Source organism: Oncorhynchus masou, chromosome 29 (assembly GCF_036934945.1).
Source record: "Oncorhynchus masou masou isolate Uvic2021 chromosome 29, UVic_Omas_1.1, whole genome shotgun sequence".
NCBI lineage: Eukaryota > Metazoa > Chordata > Actinopteri > Salmoniformes > Salmonidae > Oncorhynchus > Oncorhynchus masou.
This window is the reverse complement of record NC_088240.1, coordinates 76,556,048-76,578,018: the sequence shown is the minus strand read 5'-3', so window position 1 is coordinate 76,578,018 and position 21,971 is coordinate 76,556,048. Positions and strand designations below refer to the sequence as shown.

The 21,971-nt window shown below is 41.6% G+C and overlaps 1 protein-coding gene across 5 annotated transcripts in view; it reads left to right on the top strand.

Moving 5' to 3' along the window:
- The first annotated feature begins 8 nt into the window (after positions 1–8).
- The window catches only part of LOC135520594 (non-homologous end joining factor IFFO1-like), a 36,672-nt gene continuing 14,709 nt past the window's right edge, over positions 9–21,971 (top strand). For 3 of the 5 annotated variants that reach the window (XM_064946261.1, XM_064946258.1, XM_064946262.1), the window contains exons 1-2: positions 7,047–9,365; positions 14,698–14,758. In XM_064946261.1, the coding sequence (XP_064802333.1) occupies positions 8,362–9,365; positions 14,698–14,758 (1,065 nt within the window). In that variant the 5' untranslated portion in view covers positions 7,047–8,361. Of the gene's footprint in view, positions 1,893–7,046; positions 9,366–14,697; positions 14,759–21,971 lie in introns of those variants that run through there. The other 2 variants (XM_064946259.1, XM_064946260.1) reach the window with 2 other exon arrangements.

Sequence of the window (21,971 nt, the reverse complement as noted above, 5' to 3'; positions counted from 1 at the left end):
GTCTGCTGACCGAGTGATAGAGGGAGAGATAGATAAGAGAGATGTTGAGAGGGTGGAGATGTTTAGGAGCAGAGACATCTTTAAAAACAGCTTTAAAATAAAACATGTTTTGTGCAAGGACAACCATGGTATTGTCTTTGTCAACACTGTCCTAATAGGCCTGTGTGTGGATTATGGTTCAAATGATAGTTTCACACAATAGAATAGTGTGTACAATTGTATGCATGTATTTTGTAACAAAAAATCGAGCCAAGTGTGAAAATAAAAATAAAATGACATTCACAAGTGGAAATGTTCCTGATAAAAACCTCCCCAAGTTGTGAACTCGGAGTGTAAGAGGTCTTATTGAACGGTCCATTGCCAAATGGGCACAAAATGGTAGAAGAAAACCAGCTACTTGTGTATTTACGGTAGCTTCCCTGCTCTCCAAATCCCGCAGCACTTGTTGTGTCTTCATGTGGTCATTTTGGAGCCAGATAAACTTTGACGAACGACACTGGATTTATTTTTAATACATTAGTGATTTGCAGGATTTAACAGTACTTTCTCTCATATAGCCTATATACCAAAACATTACTTTTCTGAAATACATTTGAGTGTTGTCGCCTGCGCATAGCCGTCGGACTGGCCTATTCGGCATTGTTTTTTGGGGCGACTGTTATCCAGCATAATAGCGAGACAGAGGAAGAGAGAAGGACACTTATTCCACGAGCCTCTTTAGCCCGAACGGAGATAAATCGAGGATAACATTCGTAATTACAACCATTTACGCAACCAGATAAAGGTGGAGAGTCACGGATACGTCTGGTATCCAACAACAAGTCAACCTTCAGCCAATCATTATTTTATTTTGGTGATCTTATACCGAGAAAATTACCGTCCGTGTTCATGCCAGATCTGCAGCGCTTTAGTTTTCCATACCATAGCATGAATCCTTTGTTAGAGGCGAACTCGCTTCTCCAACATCAACAGCAGCAGAACCAAGGAGGACAGAGTCATCCGGATTCCCCCTCAGGCCTTCTGCCCGAATCCGTCTTCGGCTCGCTCGACCCGACGTCTTTCTTCCTGGGCGACCATCCCGGACTGGGCTCGGAGACTCAGCCAGGGTTCGATTTCACCACACCCTCACCAGCTTACCTGCATCTAAACCACTCTTATCGGCGGTCTGTGCCCCAACCTCCTGCAGCGATGGCCCTGAGGAACGACCTGGGCTCCAATATCAGTGTCCTAAAGACTCTGAACTTACGGTTCCGATGCTTTCTGGCCAAAGTGCATGAACTTGAGCGAAGGAATAAGATTTTGGAGAAACAACTACAACAGGCGTTGGATGCGAAGAACAGCTGTGATGGGGGTTGTTCTGAAAGCGCTAGACGGGCCCATACCCAAGAAACAGGTGTACAGACCGGGTTTGTGGGAACTATCCCTCTCAGGCCCGGGTCACTCCCGTTCCAAAACACCAACAACTCCGCGAGACGACCCACTACCCTCTTCACACCTGCCCTCAACACTGTCTTCACGCTTGATTCCAACAACAAAGCTGGAACAAACCCCACCGAACCGAATCAGAATCCGACCATCACGGTAAGCCAATCAACCCCGACAATCGACTCTCCAGCCGGGTCCAATTCAATCACCAACGGGAAAACGGTTTTTAGTACAGGCACTGGAACCCCCACCAACCCGCCTCCCCGGTTCCTCCCCGGTACTATCTGGTCCTACAACCATACCCGCAAGCTCGGTTCTGGCGTGGAGACGCGCGTCACCAGCCCCGGTGTGTCCTGGGTCCAGCCGGACGGGGTCGGGGTCCAGATTGACACCATTACCCCAGAGATCAGAGCCCTGTACAACGTCCTGGCCAAAGTCAAGAGGGAGAGAGACGAGTACAAACGCAGGTAAATAGGATCAACCTTTGTTGATTTATTCACCAAAGTAAGGCCTAATTAACGTGTGTGTCTGACGGGTGTAAAGGCGCATGGGGACCTAGAGTTGTGATTAAACGTCTCTTGTGAAAGGCCCTATTACAACAGATGGCCTCTGAGAGCAGCTGTGTCCTGCCTGTGTTCTGTCTATTTCTGCCACAGCCCACACCATTCTTATTGCTAGAGATGCAAAGGGCAGCTGGGGGAAATACCAAACATTATCAGACCATAACTGACTCAGAATGAAGTCATGTAACTGAGATCCAACACAGGAAGGCTCTGTTTCAACAATCACACCAATGCTTTTGAAGTTCAAAGATTTTGAACTCTTGAGTTTGCCACTAGCTTGTGGACACCAGACCTAGGTCGAATATATGAGGTATGGTTGATTTAGCTGTTTGTACTTTTGGGATTACTGTGTTGATTTTGTACTTTTGGGATTATTCCATTGGAAGCTCAAGTATTTGAAGATTTGACTTATGGTTTGGGGAAGGAACATCTGCTTAGTGCCCCTTTAGAAAAAAGGGGAATGGGCCAAACACAGTGACAGGAATCTGATACAGAGACCATAGTGCACCTCTGCACGTTTGAAATGGCTGCAGTTTGTATTCTATGACAGAACTAGAACCCGGACCGCTGATTTGTGGCACTAGTAACAGCAGGGCTGTGGCTTCGATTCACGCTGCACAGGTCACATAGACATGGTCTATACTGAAGGTATGACCATAAGTTGATTTGGATAAATATATCTCAGCGAAAATGCCATACCCAATGAATGTAAGGTGATAGACAAGCATGTATGTCCCATTAGGAAGGCTGGGTAGGGTCAGAGATTGGTTTGTGATCAGGAGGACCTGGGACAAGTGTGTGTTTGTGGTTGTTTTGTTTGTTTATTGTGATTTCATGAGGCATGTGACCTTACTGCCACCTCCAAGTGAGTCAAGTTCAGGCTTGTTTCACCTTCAGACATCCATATATCTGATAGCATCCGTACTGCACAGCCATTGATGTGATTTAGGCCTCCAGTGCAATGAAAGAATGTTATCTCTGTCATGAGTCTGTTGTTGTAGTAATGCAGTTAAATCTACCTGCAGGCAACATGTAGAGAGAGGGAAACCCACATGACTATTAATTCACTTCAAGAAGGTAGTTTCAGTATAAGATACTTTCCTCCCTCTCCTCCACTCCTCTTCCCCTGCCCTGTCCCTTGTTCTCTCCATCTATCCATTCATATTGCTATTCATTGTTCCCGCTCTCTCATTGGCTAGTTCTCTCATACCCCTCCAGGGGTGGAAAAAGTACCCAATTGTCATACTTGATTTAAAGTAAAGATACCTTAATAGAAAATTACTCAAGTGAAAGTCACCCAGTAAAATACTACTTGAGTAAAAGTAAAAAAAATATTTGGTTTTAAATGTACTTAACTATCAAAAATAAAAGTAAATAATTAAAACTTCCTTATATATGTTTTTAAAATTTACAGATAGCCAGGGGCACACTCCAACACTCAGATATCATTCAGAACCAAGTATTTGTGTTCAGTGAGTCTGCCAGATCAGAGACAGTAGAGATGACCAGGGATGATCTCTTGATAAGTGCATGAATTAGACCATTATCATGGCCTGCTAAGCATTCAAAATGTAACAAGTACTTTTGGGTGTCCGGGGAAAATGTATGGAATAAAAAGTACATACATTTTGTATAGGAATGTAGTGAAGTAAAAGTTACCCCAGAAAAGTATTTTTACATAAGTACTTACACCACTGTGCCCTCTTACTGTCTCCTCCCTTATTTTCCTGACCTGCTCTGTCCTGTATTATCACCCCCCCTTCACCTGTCTCTGTCTGTCTGTCTGTCTGTCTGTCTGTCTGTCTGTCTGTCTGTCTGTCTGTCTGTCTGTCTGTCTGTCTGTCTGTCTGTCTGTCTGTCTCTCTGTTTCTCTCTGTGTCTGTCTCTGTTTCTCTCTGTGTCTGTCTCTCTGTGTCTGTCTCTCTGTTTCTCTCTGTGTCTGTCTTTCTGTCTGTCTGTTTCTCTCTGTGTCTGTCTGTCTGTTTCTCTCTGTGTCTGTCTGTCTGTTTCTCTCTGTGTCTGTCTGTCTGTTTCTCTCTGTGTCTGTTTCTCTCTGTGTCTGTCTGTCTGTCTGTCTCTGTCTGTCTGTCTGTCTGTCTGTCTGTCTGTCTGTCTGTCTGTCTGTCTGTCTCTGTGTCTGTCTGTCTGTCTGTCTGTCTGTCTGTCTCTCTGTTTCTCTCTGTGTCTGTCTCTGTTTCTCTCTGTGTCTGTCTCTCTGTGTCTGTCTCTCTGTTTCTCTCTGTGTCTGTCTTTCTGTCTGTCTGTTTCTCTCTGTGTCTGTCTGTCTGTTTCTCTCTGTGTCTGTCTGTCTGTTTCTCTCTGTGTCTGTCTGTCTGTTTCTCTCTGTGTCTGTTTCTCTCTGTGTCTGTCTGTCTGTCTGTCTCTGTCTGTCTGTCTGTCTGTCTGTCTGTCTGTCTGTCTGTCTGTCTCTGTGTCTGTCTGTCTGTCTAAGGCTTTCTCTTTCTCTCCCTCTCTCTCTCTCTCTCTCTCTCTCTCTCTCTCTCATTTCAAATAAAATGCAGCTTTATTAGCAGGGAAACATGTTTACATTGCCAAAGCAAGTGAGATAAACCGTAAACAAAAGTGAGGACATAAAACAATGTTAACAAAAACTATTAGAAATTAACAGGAAACATTGCACTCAAAAAGGTTTGACATTTTTTAAATGTGTTATACTGTATTATCAGCTATGTACACTGTTATATCAATGTGCATATGGTTGTAGTATGAATAGTAGGGGAAGATAAATCAACATAAATATTAGTGGTATTTAAAATGTTATTCGTGCTGAACTTGTTGCCCTTTTCTCATGGCACCGGGCCCCTTGCTGCTGTGATGGCACACTGCAGTATTTCTCCTAACAGATATGGGAGTTTGATTAGTTTTCAAATTCTTTGTGGGTCTGTGTGATCTGTGGGAAATATGTGTCTCTAATATGGTCATACATTTGGCAGGAGGTTAGGAAGTTCAGCTCAGTTTCCACCTTATTTTGTGGGCAGTATGCACATAGCCAGGTCTGCCTATGGGGGTCTCTGTCAATAGCAAGGCTATGCTCACTGAGTCTGTACATTTTGGGTCAGTCACAGTGGTCAGGTATTCTGCCACTGTGTACACTCTGTTTAGGGCCAGATAGCATTCCAATTTTTTTTATTTTTTGGTTGATTCTTTCCAGTGTCAAATAGTTATCTTTTTGTTTTCTCTTATTTGGTTGGGTCTAATTGTGTTTCTATCCTGGGGCTCTGTGGGGTCTGTTTGTGTTTGTGAACAGAGCCACATAACCAGCTGGCTGAGGGGACGCTTCTCAAGGTTCATCTCTCTTTAGGTGAGGGCTTTGTGGTGGAATGTGTGGGCATCGTTTCCTTTTAGGTGTTTGTAGAATTTAACAGCTCTTTTCTGCACTTTGATAACTAGCAGGTGTCGTCATAATTCTGTTCTGCATTGTTTGGTGTTTTGCATTGTACACAACGTATATTTTTTCAGAATTCTGCATGCAGAGTCTCAAGTTTTTGTCCCATTTTGTATTTTTTTGCTCTTGGTTCTTTGTTAAACGACTGAAAAGTATGGATAAAACACTTCTCTAACCATCTCCATTTTGGATAGATAGCTCTTCGCGTTGTTTGTTTAGTGTGTTCCAATTTTCCCAGAAGTGATTTGATTCTATGGATTCTTCAATCACATTGAGCTGATTTCTGAAATGCTGTTCCTTATTTTTTCTTAGTGTATTTCTGTATTATTTTAGTGTTTCACCATCGTGAAGGCGTAAGCTAAGGTTTTCTGGGTCTCTGTTTTTGGTTGGACAGGTTTCTCAATTTCTTTCTTAGGTTTTTGCGTTCTTCATCAAACCATTTCTCATTGTCGTTAGTTTTCTTAGCTATTCTGCTTGAATTTAAATTTGATATGTTAGCTGATAGGTCAAATATAGTGTCCAGGAACTTGTCTAGGAGGGATTGGATTTGTTGTTGGCCAAAAGTTTTTTGGTTTCTACACTACCCTCCTTCTATCTATAGCATTTCTTAAAAGCATGCAGTTTCTTCAGCTTCAATGTCTCGGTTGAGTGTTGCTCTGTTCAAGAAGATAGTGATTTTGCTGTGATCTGATAGGGGTGTCAGTGGGATGACTGTGATCGTTCCGAGAGACACTGGGTTGAGGTCGGTGATAAGGTAGTCTACAGTACTACTGCCAAGAGATGAGCTGTTGGTGTACCTACCGTAGGAGACCCCTCGAATCCTACCATTGACTATGTCTAGACCCAGCATGCAACAGAGCTGTAGGAGTTGTGACCCGTTTTTGTTGGTTGTTTTGTCATACTTGTGTCTAGGGGGCATATATTCTCCCTCACACACACACACACACACACACACACACCTTTTTCCCCCCGCACCATTGGTTAGAGCCTGTAAGTAAGCATTTCACTGTTGTATTCGACGCACGTGACAAATAAACTTTAATTTGATTTGGCAGCTTAGTTACTGGCTTGAAATGAAAGATGTCATAACATCTGCTTTATTCCAATGTTATTAACTTTTGTAAAAACATTGTAACAAGTGTGTAAGTACAGACAGCACAGTATATCTTTCTGTTGTTTCATCTACTGTCTGTCTGTCCCAGATAGCAGCTGTGGTGTGTTCCACCTTCCTCTTATCCTGGACTCCCTATGCCATAGTCTCCCTCTACTCTGCCTTGGCCCCCAAGGAGGAGCATTGGGCCGGGGAGGCCATGCAGGGAGGAGGCCCCTCCATGGGGACTGGAGGATCCACTGGGATGGCCTCAGCCTTCCCAAACATCCCCAACATTATGGGTCTCCTCAATTGGACCTCCACGGAAAACTACGGATGTGTCTACTACGACCCTGGAGAATCCTTGCGGGACGTGACCAACCCAGATCCATACTCCTATTCTGGCTTAGGCCACAGTCTGTCTGCTGCTTCCACCCGCAGTTCAGCCCCAGGCCAGGAGGGGGAGTCGGAGACAGGGAGCAACCGGCCGGTGTCCTGCCTGCCACCTATGGTGTCTCTGATTCCAACAATGTTTGCCAAGTCTCACTGCATGATTAACCCTTTCATCTACCAGATCATGAACAAGGAGTTCAGAGAGGATGTGTACGACATGCTGTTTGGGAGACAGAACGGGGAGAGGAGGAGAATGCAGGGAAGAGCAGGGAGCTACTCTGACAGTAAGGTGTCTTTTATAACTACAGGTGTGGACTGGACAGGTGCAGAATGACAGATAACTCTCTCTATTTCTCTCCTCAGCCCACAAAGGCAGCGTCTACTACTGCCACAGCTGGCGAGGGAGGAGCAACCCCAAGGCCATGCCCATGGTGGAGTTGGGGAAGAAAGAGAGGGCTGATGACACCATCTTGGTGGGGTGGGATGCCCTGGGCGTGGCCTCACTGGACACACAGGTCAACATGGATGGGCAGAGTCTGAGCGAGGCAGGGAGAGAGACAGAGAGAGAGCTGGGGGGGGGGGTTCCACCTCTAGTAGTCTGCTGACCGAGTGATAGAGGGAGAGATAGATAAGAGAGATGTTGAGAGGGTGGAGATGTTTAGGAGCAGAGACATCTTTAAAAACAGCTTTAAAATAAAACATGTTTTGTGCAAGGACAACCATGGTATTGTCTTTGTCAACACTGTCCTAATAGGCCTGTGTGTGGATTATGGTTCAAATGATAGTTTCACACAATAGAATAGTGTGTACAATTGTATGCATGTATTTTGTAACAAAAAATCGAGCCAAGTGTGAAAATAAAAATAAAATGACATTCACAAGTGGAAATGTTCCTGATAAAAACCTCCCCAAGTTGTGAACTCGGAGTGTAAGAGGTCTTATTGAACGGTCCATTGCCAAATGGGCACAAAATGGTAGAAGAAAACCAGCTACTTGTGTATTTACGGTAGCTTCCCTGCTCTCCAAATCCCGCAGCACTTGTTGTGTCTTCATGTGGTCATTTTGGAGCCAGATAAACTTTGACGAACGACACTGGATTTATTTTTAATACATTAGTGATTTGCAGGATTTAACAGTACTTTCTCTCATATAGCCTATATACCAAAACATTACTTTTCTGAAATACATTTGAGTGTTGTCGCCTGCGCATAGCCGTCGGACTGGCCTATTCGGCATTGTTTTTTGGGGCGACTGTTATCCAGCATAATAGCGAGACAGAGGAAGAGAGAAGGACACTTATTCCACGAGCCTCTTTAGCCCGAACGGAGATAAATCGAGGATAACATTCGTAATTACAACCATTTACGCAACCAGATAAAGGTGGAGAGTCACGGATACGTCTGGTATCCAACAACAAGTCAACCTTCAGCCAATCATTATTTTATTTTGGTGATCTTATACCGAGAAAATTACCGTCCGTGTTCATGCCAGATCTGCAGCGCTTTAGTTTTCCATACCATAGCATGAATCCTTTGTTAGAGGCGAACTCGCTTCTCCAACATCAACAGCAGCAGAACCAAGGAGGACAGAGTCATCCGGATTCCCCCTCAGGCCTTCTGCCCGAATCCGTCTTCGGCTCGCTCGACCCGACGTCTTTCTTCCTGGGCGACCATCCCGGACTGGGCTCGGAGACTCAGCCAGGGTTCGATTTCACCACACCCTCACCAGCTTACCTGCATCTAAACCACTCTTATCGGCGGTCTGTGCCCCAACCTCCTGCAGCGATGGCCCTGAGGAACGACCTGGGCTCCAATATCAGTGTCCTAAAGACTCTGAACTTACGGTTCCGATGCTTTCTGGCCAAAGTGCATGAACTTGAGCGAAGGAATAAGATTTTGGAGAAACAACTACAACAGGCGTTGGATGCGAAGAACAGCTGTGATGGGGGTTGTTCTGAAAGCGCTAGACGGGCCCATACCCAAGAAACAGGTGTACAGACCGGGTTTGTGGGAACTATCCCTCTCAGGCCCGGGTCACTCCCGTTCCAAAACACCAACAACTCCGCGAGACGACCCACTACCCTCTTCACACCTGCCCTCAACACTGTCTTCACGCTTGATTCCAACAACAAAGCTGGAACAAACCCCACCGAACCGAATCAGAATCCGACCATCACGGTAAGCCAATCAACCCCGACAATCGACTCTCCAGCCGGGTCCAATTCAATCACCAACGGGAAAACGGTTTTTAGTACAGGCACTGGAACCCCCACCAACCCGCCTCCCCGGTTCCTCCCCGGTACTATCTGGTCCTACAACCATACCCGCAAGCTCGGTTCTGGCGTGGAGACGCGCGTCACCAGCCCCGGTGTGTCCTGGGTCCAGCCGGACGGGGTCGGGGTCCAGATTGACACCATTACCCCAGAGATCAGAGCCCTGTACAACGTCCTGGCCAAAGTCAAGAGGGAGAGAGACGAGTACAAACGCAGGTAATAGGATCAACCTTTGTTGATTTATTCACCAAAGTAAGGCCTAATTAACGTGTGTGTCTGACGGGTGTAAAGGCGCATGGGGACCTAGAGTTGTGATTAAACGTCTCTTGTGAAAGGCCCTATTACAACAGATGGCCTCTGAGAGCAGCTGTGTCCTGCCTGTGTTCTGTCTATTTCTGCCACAGCCCACACCATTCTTATTGCTAGAGATGCAAAGGGCAGCTGGGGGAAATACCAAACATTATCAGACCATAACTGACTCAGAATGAAGTCATGTAACTGAGATCCAACACAGGAAGGCTCTGTTTCAACAATCACACCAATGCTTTTGAAGTTCAAAGATTTTGAACTCTTGAGTTTGCCACTAGCTTGTGGACACCAGACCTAGGTCGAATATATGAGGTATGGTTGATTTAGCTGTTTGTACTTTTGGGATTACTGTGTTGATTTTGTACTTTTGGGATTATTCCATTGGAAGCTCAAGTATTTGAAGATTTGACTTATGGTTTGGGGAAGGAACATCTGCTTAGTGCCCCTTTAGAAAAAAGGGGAATGGGCCAAACACAGTGACAGGAATCTGATACAGAGACCATAGTGCACCTCTGCACGTTTGAAATGGCTGCAGTTTGTATTCTATGACAGAACTAGAACCCGGACCGCTGATTTGTGGCACTAGTAACAGCAGGGCTGTGGCTTCGATTCACGCTGCACAGGTCACATAGACATGGTCTATACTGAAGGTATGACCATAAGTTGATTTGGATAAATATATCTCAGCGAAAATGCCATACCCAATGAATGTAAGGTGATAGACAAGCATGTATGTCCCATTAGGAAGGCTGGGTAGGGTCAGAGATTGGTTTGTGATCAGGAGGACCTGGGACAAGTGTGTGTTTGTGGTTGTTTTGTTTGTTTATTGTGATTTCATGAGGCATGTGACCTTACTGCCACCTCCAAGTGAGTCAAGTTCAGGCTTGTTTCACCTTCAGACATCCATATATCTGATAGCATCCGTACTGCACAGCCATTGATGTGATTTAGGCCTCCAGTGCAATGAAAGAATGTTATCTCTGTCATGAGTCTGTTGTTGTAGTAATGCAGTTAAATCTACCTGCAGGCAACATGTAGAGAGAGGGAAACCCACATGACTATTAATTCACTTCAAGAAGGTAGTTTCAGTATAAGATACTTTCCTCCCTCTCCTCCACTCCTCTTCCCCTGCCCTGTCCCTTGTTCTCTCCATCTATCCATTCATATTGCTATTCATTGTTCCCGCTCTCTCATTGGCTAGTTCTCTCATACCCCTCCAGGGGTGGAAAAAGTACCCAATTGTCATACTTGATTTAAAGTAAAGATACCTTAATAGAAAATTACTCAAGTGAAAGTCACCCAGTAAAATACTACTTGAGTAAAAGTAAAAAAAATATTTGGTTTTAAATGTACTTAACTATCAAAAATAAAAGTAAATAATTAAAACTTCCTTATATATGTTTTTAAAATTTACAGATAGCCAGGGGCACACTCCAACACTCAGATATCATTCAGAACCAAGTATTTGTGTTCAGTGAGTCTGCCAGATCAGAGACAGTAGAGATGACCAGGGATGATCTCTTGATAAGTGCATGAATTAGACCATTATCATGGCCTGCTAAGCATTCAAAATGTAACAAGTACTTTTGGGTGTCCGGGGAAAATGTATGGAATAAAAAGTACATACATTTTGTATAGGAATGTAGTGAAGTAAAAGTTACCCCAGAAAAGTATTTTTACATAAGTACTTACACCACTGTGCCCTCTTACTGTCTCCTCCCTTATTTTCCTGACCTGCTCTGTCCTGTATTATCACCCCCCCTTCACCTGTCTCTGTCTGTCTGTCTGTCTGTCTGTCTGTCTGTCTGTCTGTCTGTCTGTCTGTCTGTCTGTCTGTCTGTCTGTCTGTCTGTCTGTCTGTCTGTCTGTCTGTCTGTCTGTCTGTCTGTCTCTCTGTTTCTCTCTGTGTCTGTCTCTGTTTCTCTCTGTGTCTGTCTCTCTGTGTCTGTCTCTCTGTTTCTCTCTGTGTCTGTCTTTCTGTCTGTCTGTTTCTCTCTGTGTCTGTCTGTCTGTTTCTCTCTGTGTCTGTCTGTCTGTTTCTCTCTGTGTCTGTCTGTCTGTTTCTCTCTGTGTCTGTTTCTCTCTGTGTCTGTCTGTCTGTCTGTCTCTGTCTGTCTGTCTGTCTGTCTGTCTGTCTGTCTGTCTCTGTGTCTGTCTGTCTGTCTAAGGCTTTCTCTTTCTCTCCTCTCTCTCTCTCTCTCTCTCTCTCTCTCTCTCTCTCTCATTTCAAATAAAATGCAGCTTTATTAGCAGGGAAACATGTTTACATTGCCAAAGCAAGTGAGATAAACCGTAAACAAAAGTGAGGACATAAAACAATGTTAACAAAAACTATTAGAAATTAACAGGAAACATTGCACTCAAAAAGGTTTGACATTTTTTAAATGTGTTATACTGTATTATCAGCTATGTACACTGTTATATCAATGTGCATATGGTTGTAGTATGAATAGTAGGGGAAGATAAATCAACATAAATATTAGTGGTATTTAAAATGTTATTCGTGCTGAACTTGTTGCCCTTTTCTCATGGCACCGGGCCCCTTGCTGCTGTGATGGCACACTGCAGTATTTCTCCTAACAGATATGGGAGTTTGATTAGTTTTCAAATTCTTTGTGGGTCTGTGTGATCTGTGGGAAATATGTGTCTCTAATATGGTCATACATTTGGCAGGAGGTTAGGAAGTTCAGCTCAGTTTCCACCTTATTTTGTGGGCAGTATGCACATAGCCAGGTCTGCCTATGGGGGTCTCTGTCAATAGCAAGGCTATGCTCACTGAGTCTGTACATTTTGGGTCAGTCACAGTGGTCAGGTATTCTGCCACTGTGTACACTCTGTTTAGGGCCAGATAGCATTCCAATTTTTTTTATTTTTTGGTTGATTCTTTCCAGTGTCAAATAGTTATCTTTTTGTTTTCTCTTATTTGGTTGGGTCTAATTGTGTTTCTATCCTGGGGCTCTGTGGGGTCTGTTTGTGTTTGTGAACAGAGCCACATAACCAGCTGGCTGAGGGGACGCTTCTCAAGGTTCATCTCTCTTTAGGTGAGGGCTTTGTGGTGGAATGTGTGGGCATCGTTTCCTTTTAGGTGTTTGTAGAATTTAACAGCTCTTTTCTGCACTTTGATAACTAGCAGGTGTCGTCATAATTCTGTTCTGCATTGTTTGGTGTTTTGCATTGTACACAACGTATATTTTTTCAGAATTCTGCATGCAGAGTCTCAAGTTTTTGTCCCATTTTGTATTTTTTTGCTCTTGGTTCTTTGTTAAACGACTGAAAAGTATGGATAAAACACTTCTCTAACCATCTCCATTTTGGATAGATAGCTCTTCGCGTTGTTTGTTTAGTGTGTTCCAATTTTCCCAGAAGTGATTTGATTCTATGGATTCTTCAATCACATTGAGCTGATTTCTGAAATGCTGTTCCTTATTTTTTCTTAGTGTATTTCTGTATTATTTTAGTGTTTCACCATCGTGAAGGCGTAAGCTAAGGTTTTCTGGGTCTCTGTTTTTGGTTGGACAGGTTTCTCAATTTCTTTCTTAGGTTTTTGCGTTCTTCATCAAACCATTTCTCATTGTCGTTAGTTTTCTTAGCTATTCTGCTTGAATTTAAATTTGATATGTTAGCTGATAGGTCAAATATAGTGTCCAGGAACTTGTCTAGGAGGGATTGGATTTGTTGTTGGCCAAAAGTTTTTTGGTTTCTACACTACCCTCCTTCTATCTATAGCATTTCTTAAAAGCATGCAGTTTCTTCAGCTTCAATGTCTCGGTTGAGTGTTGCTCTGTTCAAGAAGATAGTGATTTTGCTGTGATCTGATAGGGGTGTCAGTGGGATGACTGTGATCGTTCCGAGAGACACTGGGTTGAGGTCGGTGATAAGGTAGTCTACAGTACTACTGCCAAGAGATGAGCTGTTGGTGTACCTACCGTAGGAGACCCCTCGAATCCTACCATTGACTATGTCTAGACCCAGCATGCAACAGAGCTGTAGGAGTTGTGACCCGTTTTTGTTGGTTGTTTTGTCATACTTGTGTCTAGGGGGCATATTGGGGAGGGAATGCTGTCACCTCCAAGTAGGTGTTTGTCTCCATGTCTGCTAAGAGTGTCGGTTCTGGCTTTAGGTCGCCACAGACTAGTCAATGTCTCTGGGCCTGGAAATGGTTGATCTCCCCCTCTAGGATGGAGAAGGTGTCATCATTAATGTGTGTGGAGATATAGGTACCACACAGGACTACCATTTTCTCTGAGATCATTTCCCTATTTATTTCCAACCAGATGTGAAATGTTCCTGTTTTAATTAATTGATTGGAGTGGGTTAGGTTATGTCTGATCTCCTCTTCTCTCCATCTCTCACCCTCTCTCACCCTCTCTCTCTCACTCTCTCTCTCACTCTCTCTCTCACTCTCTCTCTCACTCTCTCTCACACTCTCCACTGCCATCTCCTCTTCTCTCCATCTCTCACCCTCTCTCACTCTCTCTCTCTCTCTCACACTCTCCACTGCCATCTCCTCTTCTCTCCATCTCTCACCCTCTCTCTCTCACTCTCCACTGCCAGCTCCAATCTCCTTTCTTCAACCCCCTTCCCCCACATCATATCTTTCTCCCTCTCTCTCTCCCCAACTGCATGCGGCCATGCGCCTTCCCCTCCACCTAGTAGCTGCAATGCGGTATACTCTGCACGGCAGGCTGTGATTGCTGGAAAAGGGAGGAGGCTCCCAAAGAGAGCTCAGCTCATCTTTCCCTCGCTCTCTCCCCCTCCCTCACTCTCACCTTACCCATCTATCTCAATCACAACAGTGTGCACAATGGCACAAAAACGTCTCTCTGTACACCATATAACCTCCTATTTTCTTTAAGAGCAGTTTGGTAAAGGCTCCGACAGTTGCAGTATTGTGCATTTTAAGCAGAAATTCTATAAATGGCAGTGCTGTGCAGTGGGGTCTGTGTGGTGTGTTGAGTCACTGAATCAGCCATTGTAGTTCTCACATGTCAACTGTACAGGCTTTCAATGAGATTACTGTTCACTAGATGGATGGTGTTGTCTGACCCTGGGGCCCAGATTCATGGACCAGGGGTTTCACACACACACACACACACACACACACACACACACACACACACACACACACACACACACACACACACACACACACACACACACACACACAGAGTTAATAGTTATTATTATGATGTTGCCATTTTACTGTGTAATTTACTTCACATTACTTTTTGTTGTGTAGGTGGGAGGAGGAGTACACTGTCAGAGTGGACATGCAGCAGAAAATGGAAGACCTACAGGAGGTAACACTGTGTGTGTGTGTGTGTGCCTGGCCTCTCTTAATGATTGATACATAGGGGGTAAATGTATCCCCTCTTTCTGTTACACTTGTTCTCTGTTGATTTGCAGGGATAAGAACAAAACCATGTCAGAATATCAAACATGACAACAAGACATTACATTGAAATGGCCCTCCTCACTGATCTATACACTAACTTAGGGTGCAGGGCCAGAGGCGCAGTGTTGTGTCTGAGGTTCTGGCGGTGTTGATACATTTGACATTGCCCTGACGCATGCAAAACAACCTAATACAATTGCTTGTGTGAAACAGCTTGGTTGAATAGTGTGCAAGCCACTAACCAAATATAGTATGTTTATAAACTGCTAACATAATTGTACTGTGGGCTATATATACATCCCTAACCTACTAGTTAGATGCTCCTCCCATGACGTTCGTCATACGTGTTATAGAAAGCAGCTGATAGACATGATCAGACAGTCGAATGGTTAACTATTTGAGGAACAGGTGGAGCTACTGACACACATTCAGCATGATTGAATTACAGCAACAATATCAACTCCCCAAAATGGCCCCGTTGGTCCCTGTCAGAGTGAGTTACTTAATCTGAAAGTCATTTGTACGTCCTACTTCCAAATTTTATTGGTCACATACTAGAGGTCGACCGATTATGATTTTTCAACGCCGATACGATTATTGGAGGACCAAAAAAAGCCGATACCGATTAATCGGACGATTTATTTAAATAAAAAATAAAAAAATGAATTTGTAATAATGACAATTACAACAATACTGAATTAACACTTATTTTAACTTAATATAATACATCAATAAAATCAATTTAGCCTCAAGTAGATAATAAAACATGTTCAATTTGGTTTAAATAATGCAAAAACAAAGTGTTGGAGAAGAACGTAAAAGTGCAATATGTGCTATGTAAGAAAGCTAACGTTTCAGTTCCTTGCTCAGAACATATGAAAGCTGGTGGTTCCTTTTAACATGAGTCTTCAATATTCCCAGGTAAGAAGTTTTATGTTGTAGTTATTATAGGACTATTTCCCTCTATACCATTTGTATTTCATTAACCTTTGACTATTGGATGTTCTTATAGGCACTTTAGTATTGCCAGTGTAACAGTATAGCTTCCGTCCCTCTCCTCGCTCCTCACTGGGCTCGAACCAGCAACACAAAAATAACAGCCACCACATCGAAGCAGCGTTACCCATGCAGAGCAAGGGAAACAACCACCCCAAGGCTCAGAGCGAGTGAAGTTTGAAACGCTATTAGCGAGCGCTAACTAGCCAGCCATTTCACTTCGGTCACACCAGCCTCATCTCGGGAGTTGATATGTTTGAAGTCATAAACAGCGCAATGCTTGACGCACAACAAAAACCTGCTGGCAAAACGCACTAAAGTGCTGTTTGAATGAATGTTTACGCGCCTGCTTCTGCCTACCACCACTCAGTCAGATACTTAGATACTTGTATGCTCAGTCAGATTATATGCAACACAGGACACACTAGATAATATCTAGTAATATCATCAACCATGTGTAGTTAACTAGTGATTATGATTGATTGTTTGTTATAAGATAAGTTTAATGCTAGCTAGCAACTTACCTTGGCTTACTGCATTTGCGTAACAGGCAGTCTCCTTGTGGAGTGCAACGAGAGAGAGGCAGGTTGTTATTGCGTTGGACTAGTTAACTGTAAGGTTGCAAGATTGGTTCCCCCGAACTGACAATGTGAAAATCTGTCGTTCTGCCCCTGAACGAGGCAGTTAACCCACCGTTCCTAGGCCGTCATTGAAAATAAGAATGTGTTCTTAACTGACTTGCCTAGTTAAATAAAGGTAAAATAAAAAATAAAAATTAGATAAACAATATGATCCAAGGCCCTTGTGAGATTAAGTAGGCAGGGTTGTCAATGTATAATCTGTGTATGTACTGTATGTTTGTGTGTTGTACTTTGGATTTGTAGTAAGACTTAGGGTAAGAACATCTATCCTTACACTGTAAAGAATATATAATCCTCATGTACAGATTATAGTGTTGTACTTTGGATTTGAAGTGCATTTGAGTCAAGACTTATAAAGACAAGATATGTTTTACAGTTTGGCCCTACCCTGAGTTGGTCAATATAGAATGTTTTACTGTTTGGCCCTACTGTAAATTGGTCAATATAGAATGTTTTACTGTTTGTCCCTACCCTGAGTTGGTCAATATAGAATGTTTTACTGTTTGGCCCTACCCTGAGATGGTCAATATAGAATATTCTACTGTTTGGCCCTACCCCGAGTTGGTCAATATAGAATATTTTACTGTTTGGCCCTACTGTAAATTGGTCAATATAGAATGTTTTACTGTTTGGCCCGACTGTAAATTGGTCAATATGGAATATTTTACTGTTTGGCCCTACTGTAAATTGATCAATATAGAATATTTTACTGTTTGGCCCTACCCTGAAATGTTCAATATAGAATGTTTTACTGTTTGGCCCTACTGTAAATTGGTCAATATAGAAAGTTTTACTGTTTGTCCCTACCCTGAGTTGGTCAATATATAATGTTTTACTGTTTGGCCATACTGTAAATTGGTCCATATAGAATGTTTTACTGTTTGGCCATACTGTAAATTGGTCAATATAGAATGTTTTACTGTTTGACCCTACTGTAAATTGGTCAATATAGAATGTTTTACTGTTTGGCCATACTGTAAATTGGTCAATATATAATATTTTACTGTTTGGCCCTACTGTAAATTGGTCCATATAGAATGTTTTACTGTTTGGCCATACTGTAAATTGGTCAATATAGAATGTTTTACTGTTTGACCCTACCCTGAGATGGTCAATATAGAATGTTTTACTGTTTGTCCCTACTGTAAATTGGTCAATATAGAATGTTTTACTGTTTGGCCCTACTGTAAATTGGTCAATATAGAATGTTTTACTGTTTGTCCCTACCCTGAGTTGGTCAATATAGAATGTTTTACTGTTTGGCCCTACCCTGAGATGGTCAATATAGAATATTCTACTGTTTGGCCCTACCCCGAGTTGGTCAATATAGAATATTTTACTGTTTGGCCCTACTGTAAATTGGTCAATATAGAATGTTTTACTGTTTGGCCCGACTGTAAATTGGTCAATATGGAATATTTTACTGTTTGGCCCTACTGTAAATTGATCAATATAGAATATTTTACTGTTTGGCCCTACCCTGAAATGTTCAATATAGAATGTTTTACTGTTTGGCCCTACTGTAAATTGGTCAATATAGAAAGTTTTACTGTTTGTCCCTACCCTGAGTTGGTCAATATATAATGTTTTACTGTTTGGCCATACTGTAAATTGGTCCATATAGAATGTTTTACTGTTTGGCCATACTGTAAATTGGTCAATATAGAATGTTTTACTGTTTGACCCTACTGTAAATTGGTCAATATAGAATGTTTTACTGTTTGGCCATACTGTAAATTGGTCAATATATAATATTTTACTGTTTGGCCCTACTGTAAATTGGTCCATATAGAATGTTTTACTGTTTGGCCATACTGTAAATTGGTCAATATAGAATGTTTTACTGTTTGACCCTACCCTGAGATGGTCAATATAGAATGTTTTACTGTTTGTCCCTACTGTAAATTGGTCAATATAGAATGTTTTACTGTTTGGCCCTACTGTAAATTGGTCAATATAGAATGTTTTACTGTTTGTCCCTACCCTGAGTTGGTCAATATAGAATGTTTTACTGTTTGACCCTACCCTGAGTTGGTCAATATAGAATTTTTTACTGTTTGACCCTACCCTGAGTTGGTCAATATAGAATGTTGTACTGTTTGGCCCTACCCTGAGATGGTCAATATATCATATTTTACTGTTTGGCCCTACTGTAAATTGGTCAATATAGAATGTTTTACTGTTTGGCCCTACTGTAAATTGGTCAATATAGAAAGTTTTACTGTTTGTCCCTACCCTGAGTTGGTCAATATATAATGTTTTACTGTTTGGCCATACTGTAAATTGGTCCATATAGAATGTTTTACTGTTTGGCCATACTGTAAATTGGTCAATATAGAATGTTTTACTGTTTGACCCTACTGTAAATTGGTCAATATAGAATGTTTTACTGTTTGGCCATACTGTAAATTGGTCAATATATAATATTTTACTGTTTGGCCCTACTGTAAATTGGTCCATATAGAATGTTTTACTGTTTGGCCATACTGTAAATTGGTCAATATAGAATGTTTTACTGTTTGACCCTACCCTGAGATGGTCAATATAGAATGTTTTACTGTTTGTCCCTACTGTAAATTGGTCAATATAGAATGTTTTACTGTTTGGCCCTACTGTAAATTGGTCAATATAGAATGTTTTACTGTTTGTCCCTACCCTGAGTTGGTCAATATAGAATGTTTTACTGTTTGGCCCTACCCTGAGATGGTCAATATAGAATATTCTACTGTTTGGCCCTACCCCGAGTTGGTCAATATAGAATATTTTACTGTTTGGCCCTACTGTAAATTGGTCAATATAGAATGTTTTACTGTTTGGCCCGACTGTAAATTGGTCAATATGGAATATTTTACTGTTTGGCCCTACTGTAAATTGATCAATATAGAATATTTTACTGTTTGGCCCTACCCTGAAATGTTCAATATAGAATATTTTACTGTTTGGCCCTACCCTGAAATGTTCAATATAGAATGTTTTACTGTTTGGCCCTACTGTAAATTGGTCAATATAGAAAGTTTTACTGTTTGTCCCTACCCTGAGTTGGTCAATATATAATGTTTTACTGTTTGGCCATACTGTAAATTGGTCCATATAGAATGTTTTACTGTTTGGCCATACTGTAAATTGGTCAATATAGAATGTTTTACTGTTTGACCCTACTGTAAATTGGTCAATATAGAATGTTTTACTGTTTGGCCATACTGTAAATTGGTCAATATATAATATTTTACTGTTTGGCCCTACTGTAAATTGGTCCATATAGAATGTTTTACTGTTTGGCCATACTGTAAATTGGTCAATATAGAATGTTTTACTGTTTGACCCTACCCTGAGATGGTCAATATAGAATGTTTTACTGTTTGTCCCTACTGTAAATTGGTCAATATAGAATGTTTTACTGTTTGGCCCTACTGTAAATTGGTCAATATAGAATGTTTTACTGTTTGTCCCTACCCTGAGTTGGTCAATATAGAATGTTTTACTGTTTGACCCTACCCTGAGTTGGTCAATATAGAATTTTTTACTGTTTGACCCTACCCTGAGTTGGTCAATATAGAATGTTGTACTGTTTGGCCCTACCCTGAGATGGTCAATATATCATATTTTACTGTTTGGCCCTACTGTAAATTGGTCAATATAGAATGTTTTACTGTTTGGCCATACTGTAAATTGGTCAATATATAATGTTTTACTGTTTGACCCTACCCTGAGATGGTCAATATAGAATGTTTTACTGTTTGACCCTACCCTGAGTTGGTCAATATAGAATGTTTTACTGTTTGACCCTACCCTGAGTTGGTCAATATAGATTGTTTTACTGTTTGGCCATACTGTAAATTGGTCAATATAGAATGTTTTACTGTTTGACCCTACCCTGAGTTGGTCAATATAGAATGTTTTACTGTTTGGCCCTACTGTAAATTGGTCAATATAGAATGTTTTACTGTTTGACCCTACCCTGAGATGGTCAATATAGAATGTTTTACTGTTTGACCCTACCCTGAGTTGGTCAATATAGAATGTTTTACTGTTTGGCCCTATTGTAAATTGGTCAATATAGAATGTTTTACTGTTTGACCCTACCCTGAGTTGGTCAATATAGAATGTTTTACTGTTTGTCCCTACCCTGAGATGGTCAATATAGAATGTTTTACTGTTTGACCCTACCCTGAGATGGTCAATATAGAATGTTTTACTGTTTGGCCCTACTGTAAATTGGTCAATATAGAATGTTTTACTGTTTGACCCTACTGTAAATTGGTCAATATAGAATGTTTTACTGTTTGGCCATACTGTAAATTGGTCAATATATAATATTTTACTGTTTGGCCCTACTGTAAATTGGTCCATATAGAATGTTTTACTGTTTGGCCATACTGTAAATTGGTCAATATAGAATGTTTTACTGTTTGACCCTACCCTGAGATGGTCAATATAGAATGTTTTACTGTTTGTCCCTACTGTAAATTGGTCAATATAGAATGTTTTACTGTTTGGCCCTACTGTAAATTGGTCAATATAGAATGTTTTACTGTTTGTCCCTACCCTGAGTTGGTCAATATAGAATTTTTTACTGTTTGACCCTACCCTGAGTTGGTCAATATAGAATGTTGTACTGTTTGGCCCTACCCTGAGATGGTCAATATATCATATTTTACTGTTTGGCCCTACTGTAAATTGGTCAATATAGAATGTTTTACTGTTTGGCCATACTGTAAATTGGTCAATATATAATGTTTTACTGTTTGACCCTACCCTGAGATGGTTAATATAGAATGTTTTACTGTTTGACCCTACCCTGAGTTGGTCAATATAGAATGTTTTACTGTTTGACCCTACCCTGAGTTGGTCAATATAGATTGTTTTACTGTTTGGCCATACTGTAAATTGGTCAATATAGAATGTTTTACTGTTTGACCCTACCCTGAGTTGGTCAATATAGAATGTTTTACTGTTTGGCCCTACTGTAAATTGGTCAATATAGAATGTTTTACTGTTTGACCCTACCCTGAGATGGTCAATATAGAATGTTTTACTGTTTGACCCTACCCTGAGATGGTCAATATAGAATGTTTTACTGTTTGACCCTACCCTGAGTTGGTCAATATAGAATGTTTTACTGTTTGGCCCTATTGTAAATTGGTCAATATAGAATGTTTTACTGTTTGACCCTACCCTGAGTTGGTCAATATAGAATGTTTTACTGTTTGTCCCTACCCTGAGATGGTCAATATAGAATGTTTTACTGTTTGACCCTACCCTGAGATGGTCAATATAGAATGTTTTACTGTTTGGCCCTACTGTAAATTGGTCAATATAGAATGTTTTACTGTTTGACCCTACCCTGAGTTGGTCAATATAGAATGTTTTACTGTTTGACCCTACCCTGAGTTGGTCAATATAGAATGTTTTACTCTTTGGCCCTACTGTAAATTGGTCAATATAGAATGTTTTACTGTTTGGTCCTACCCTGAGTTGGTC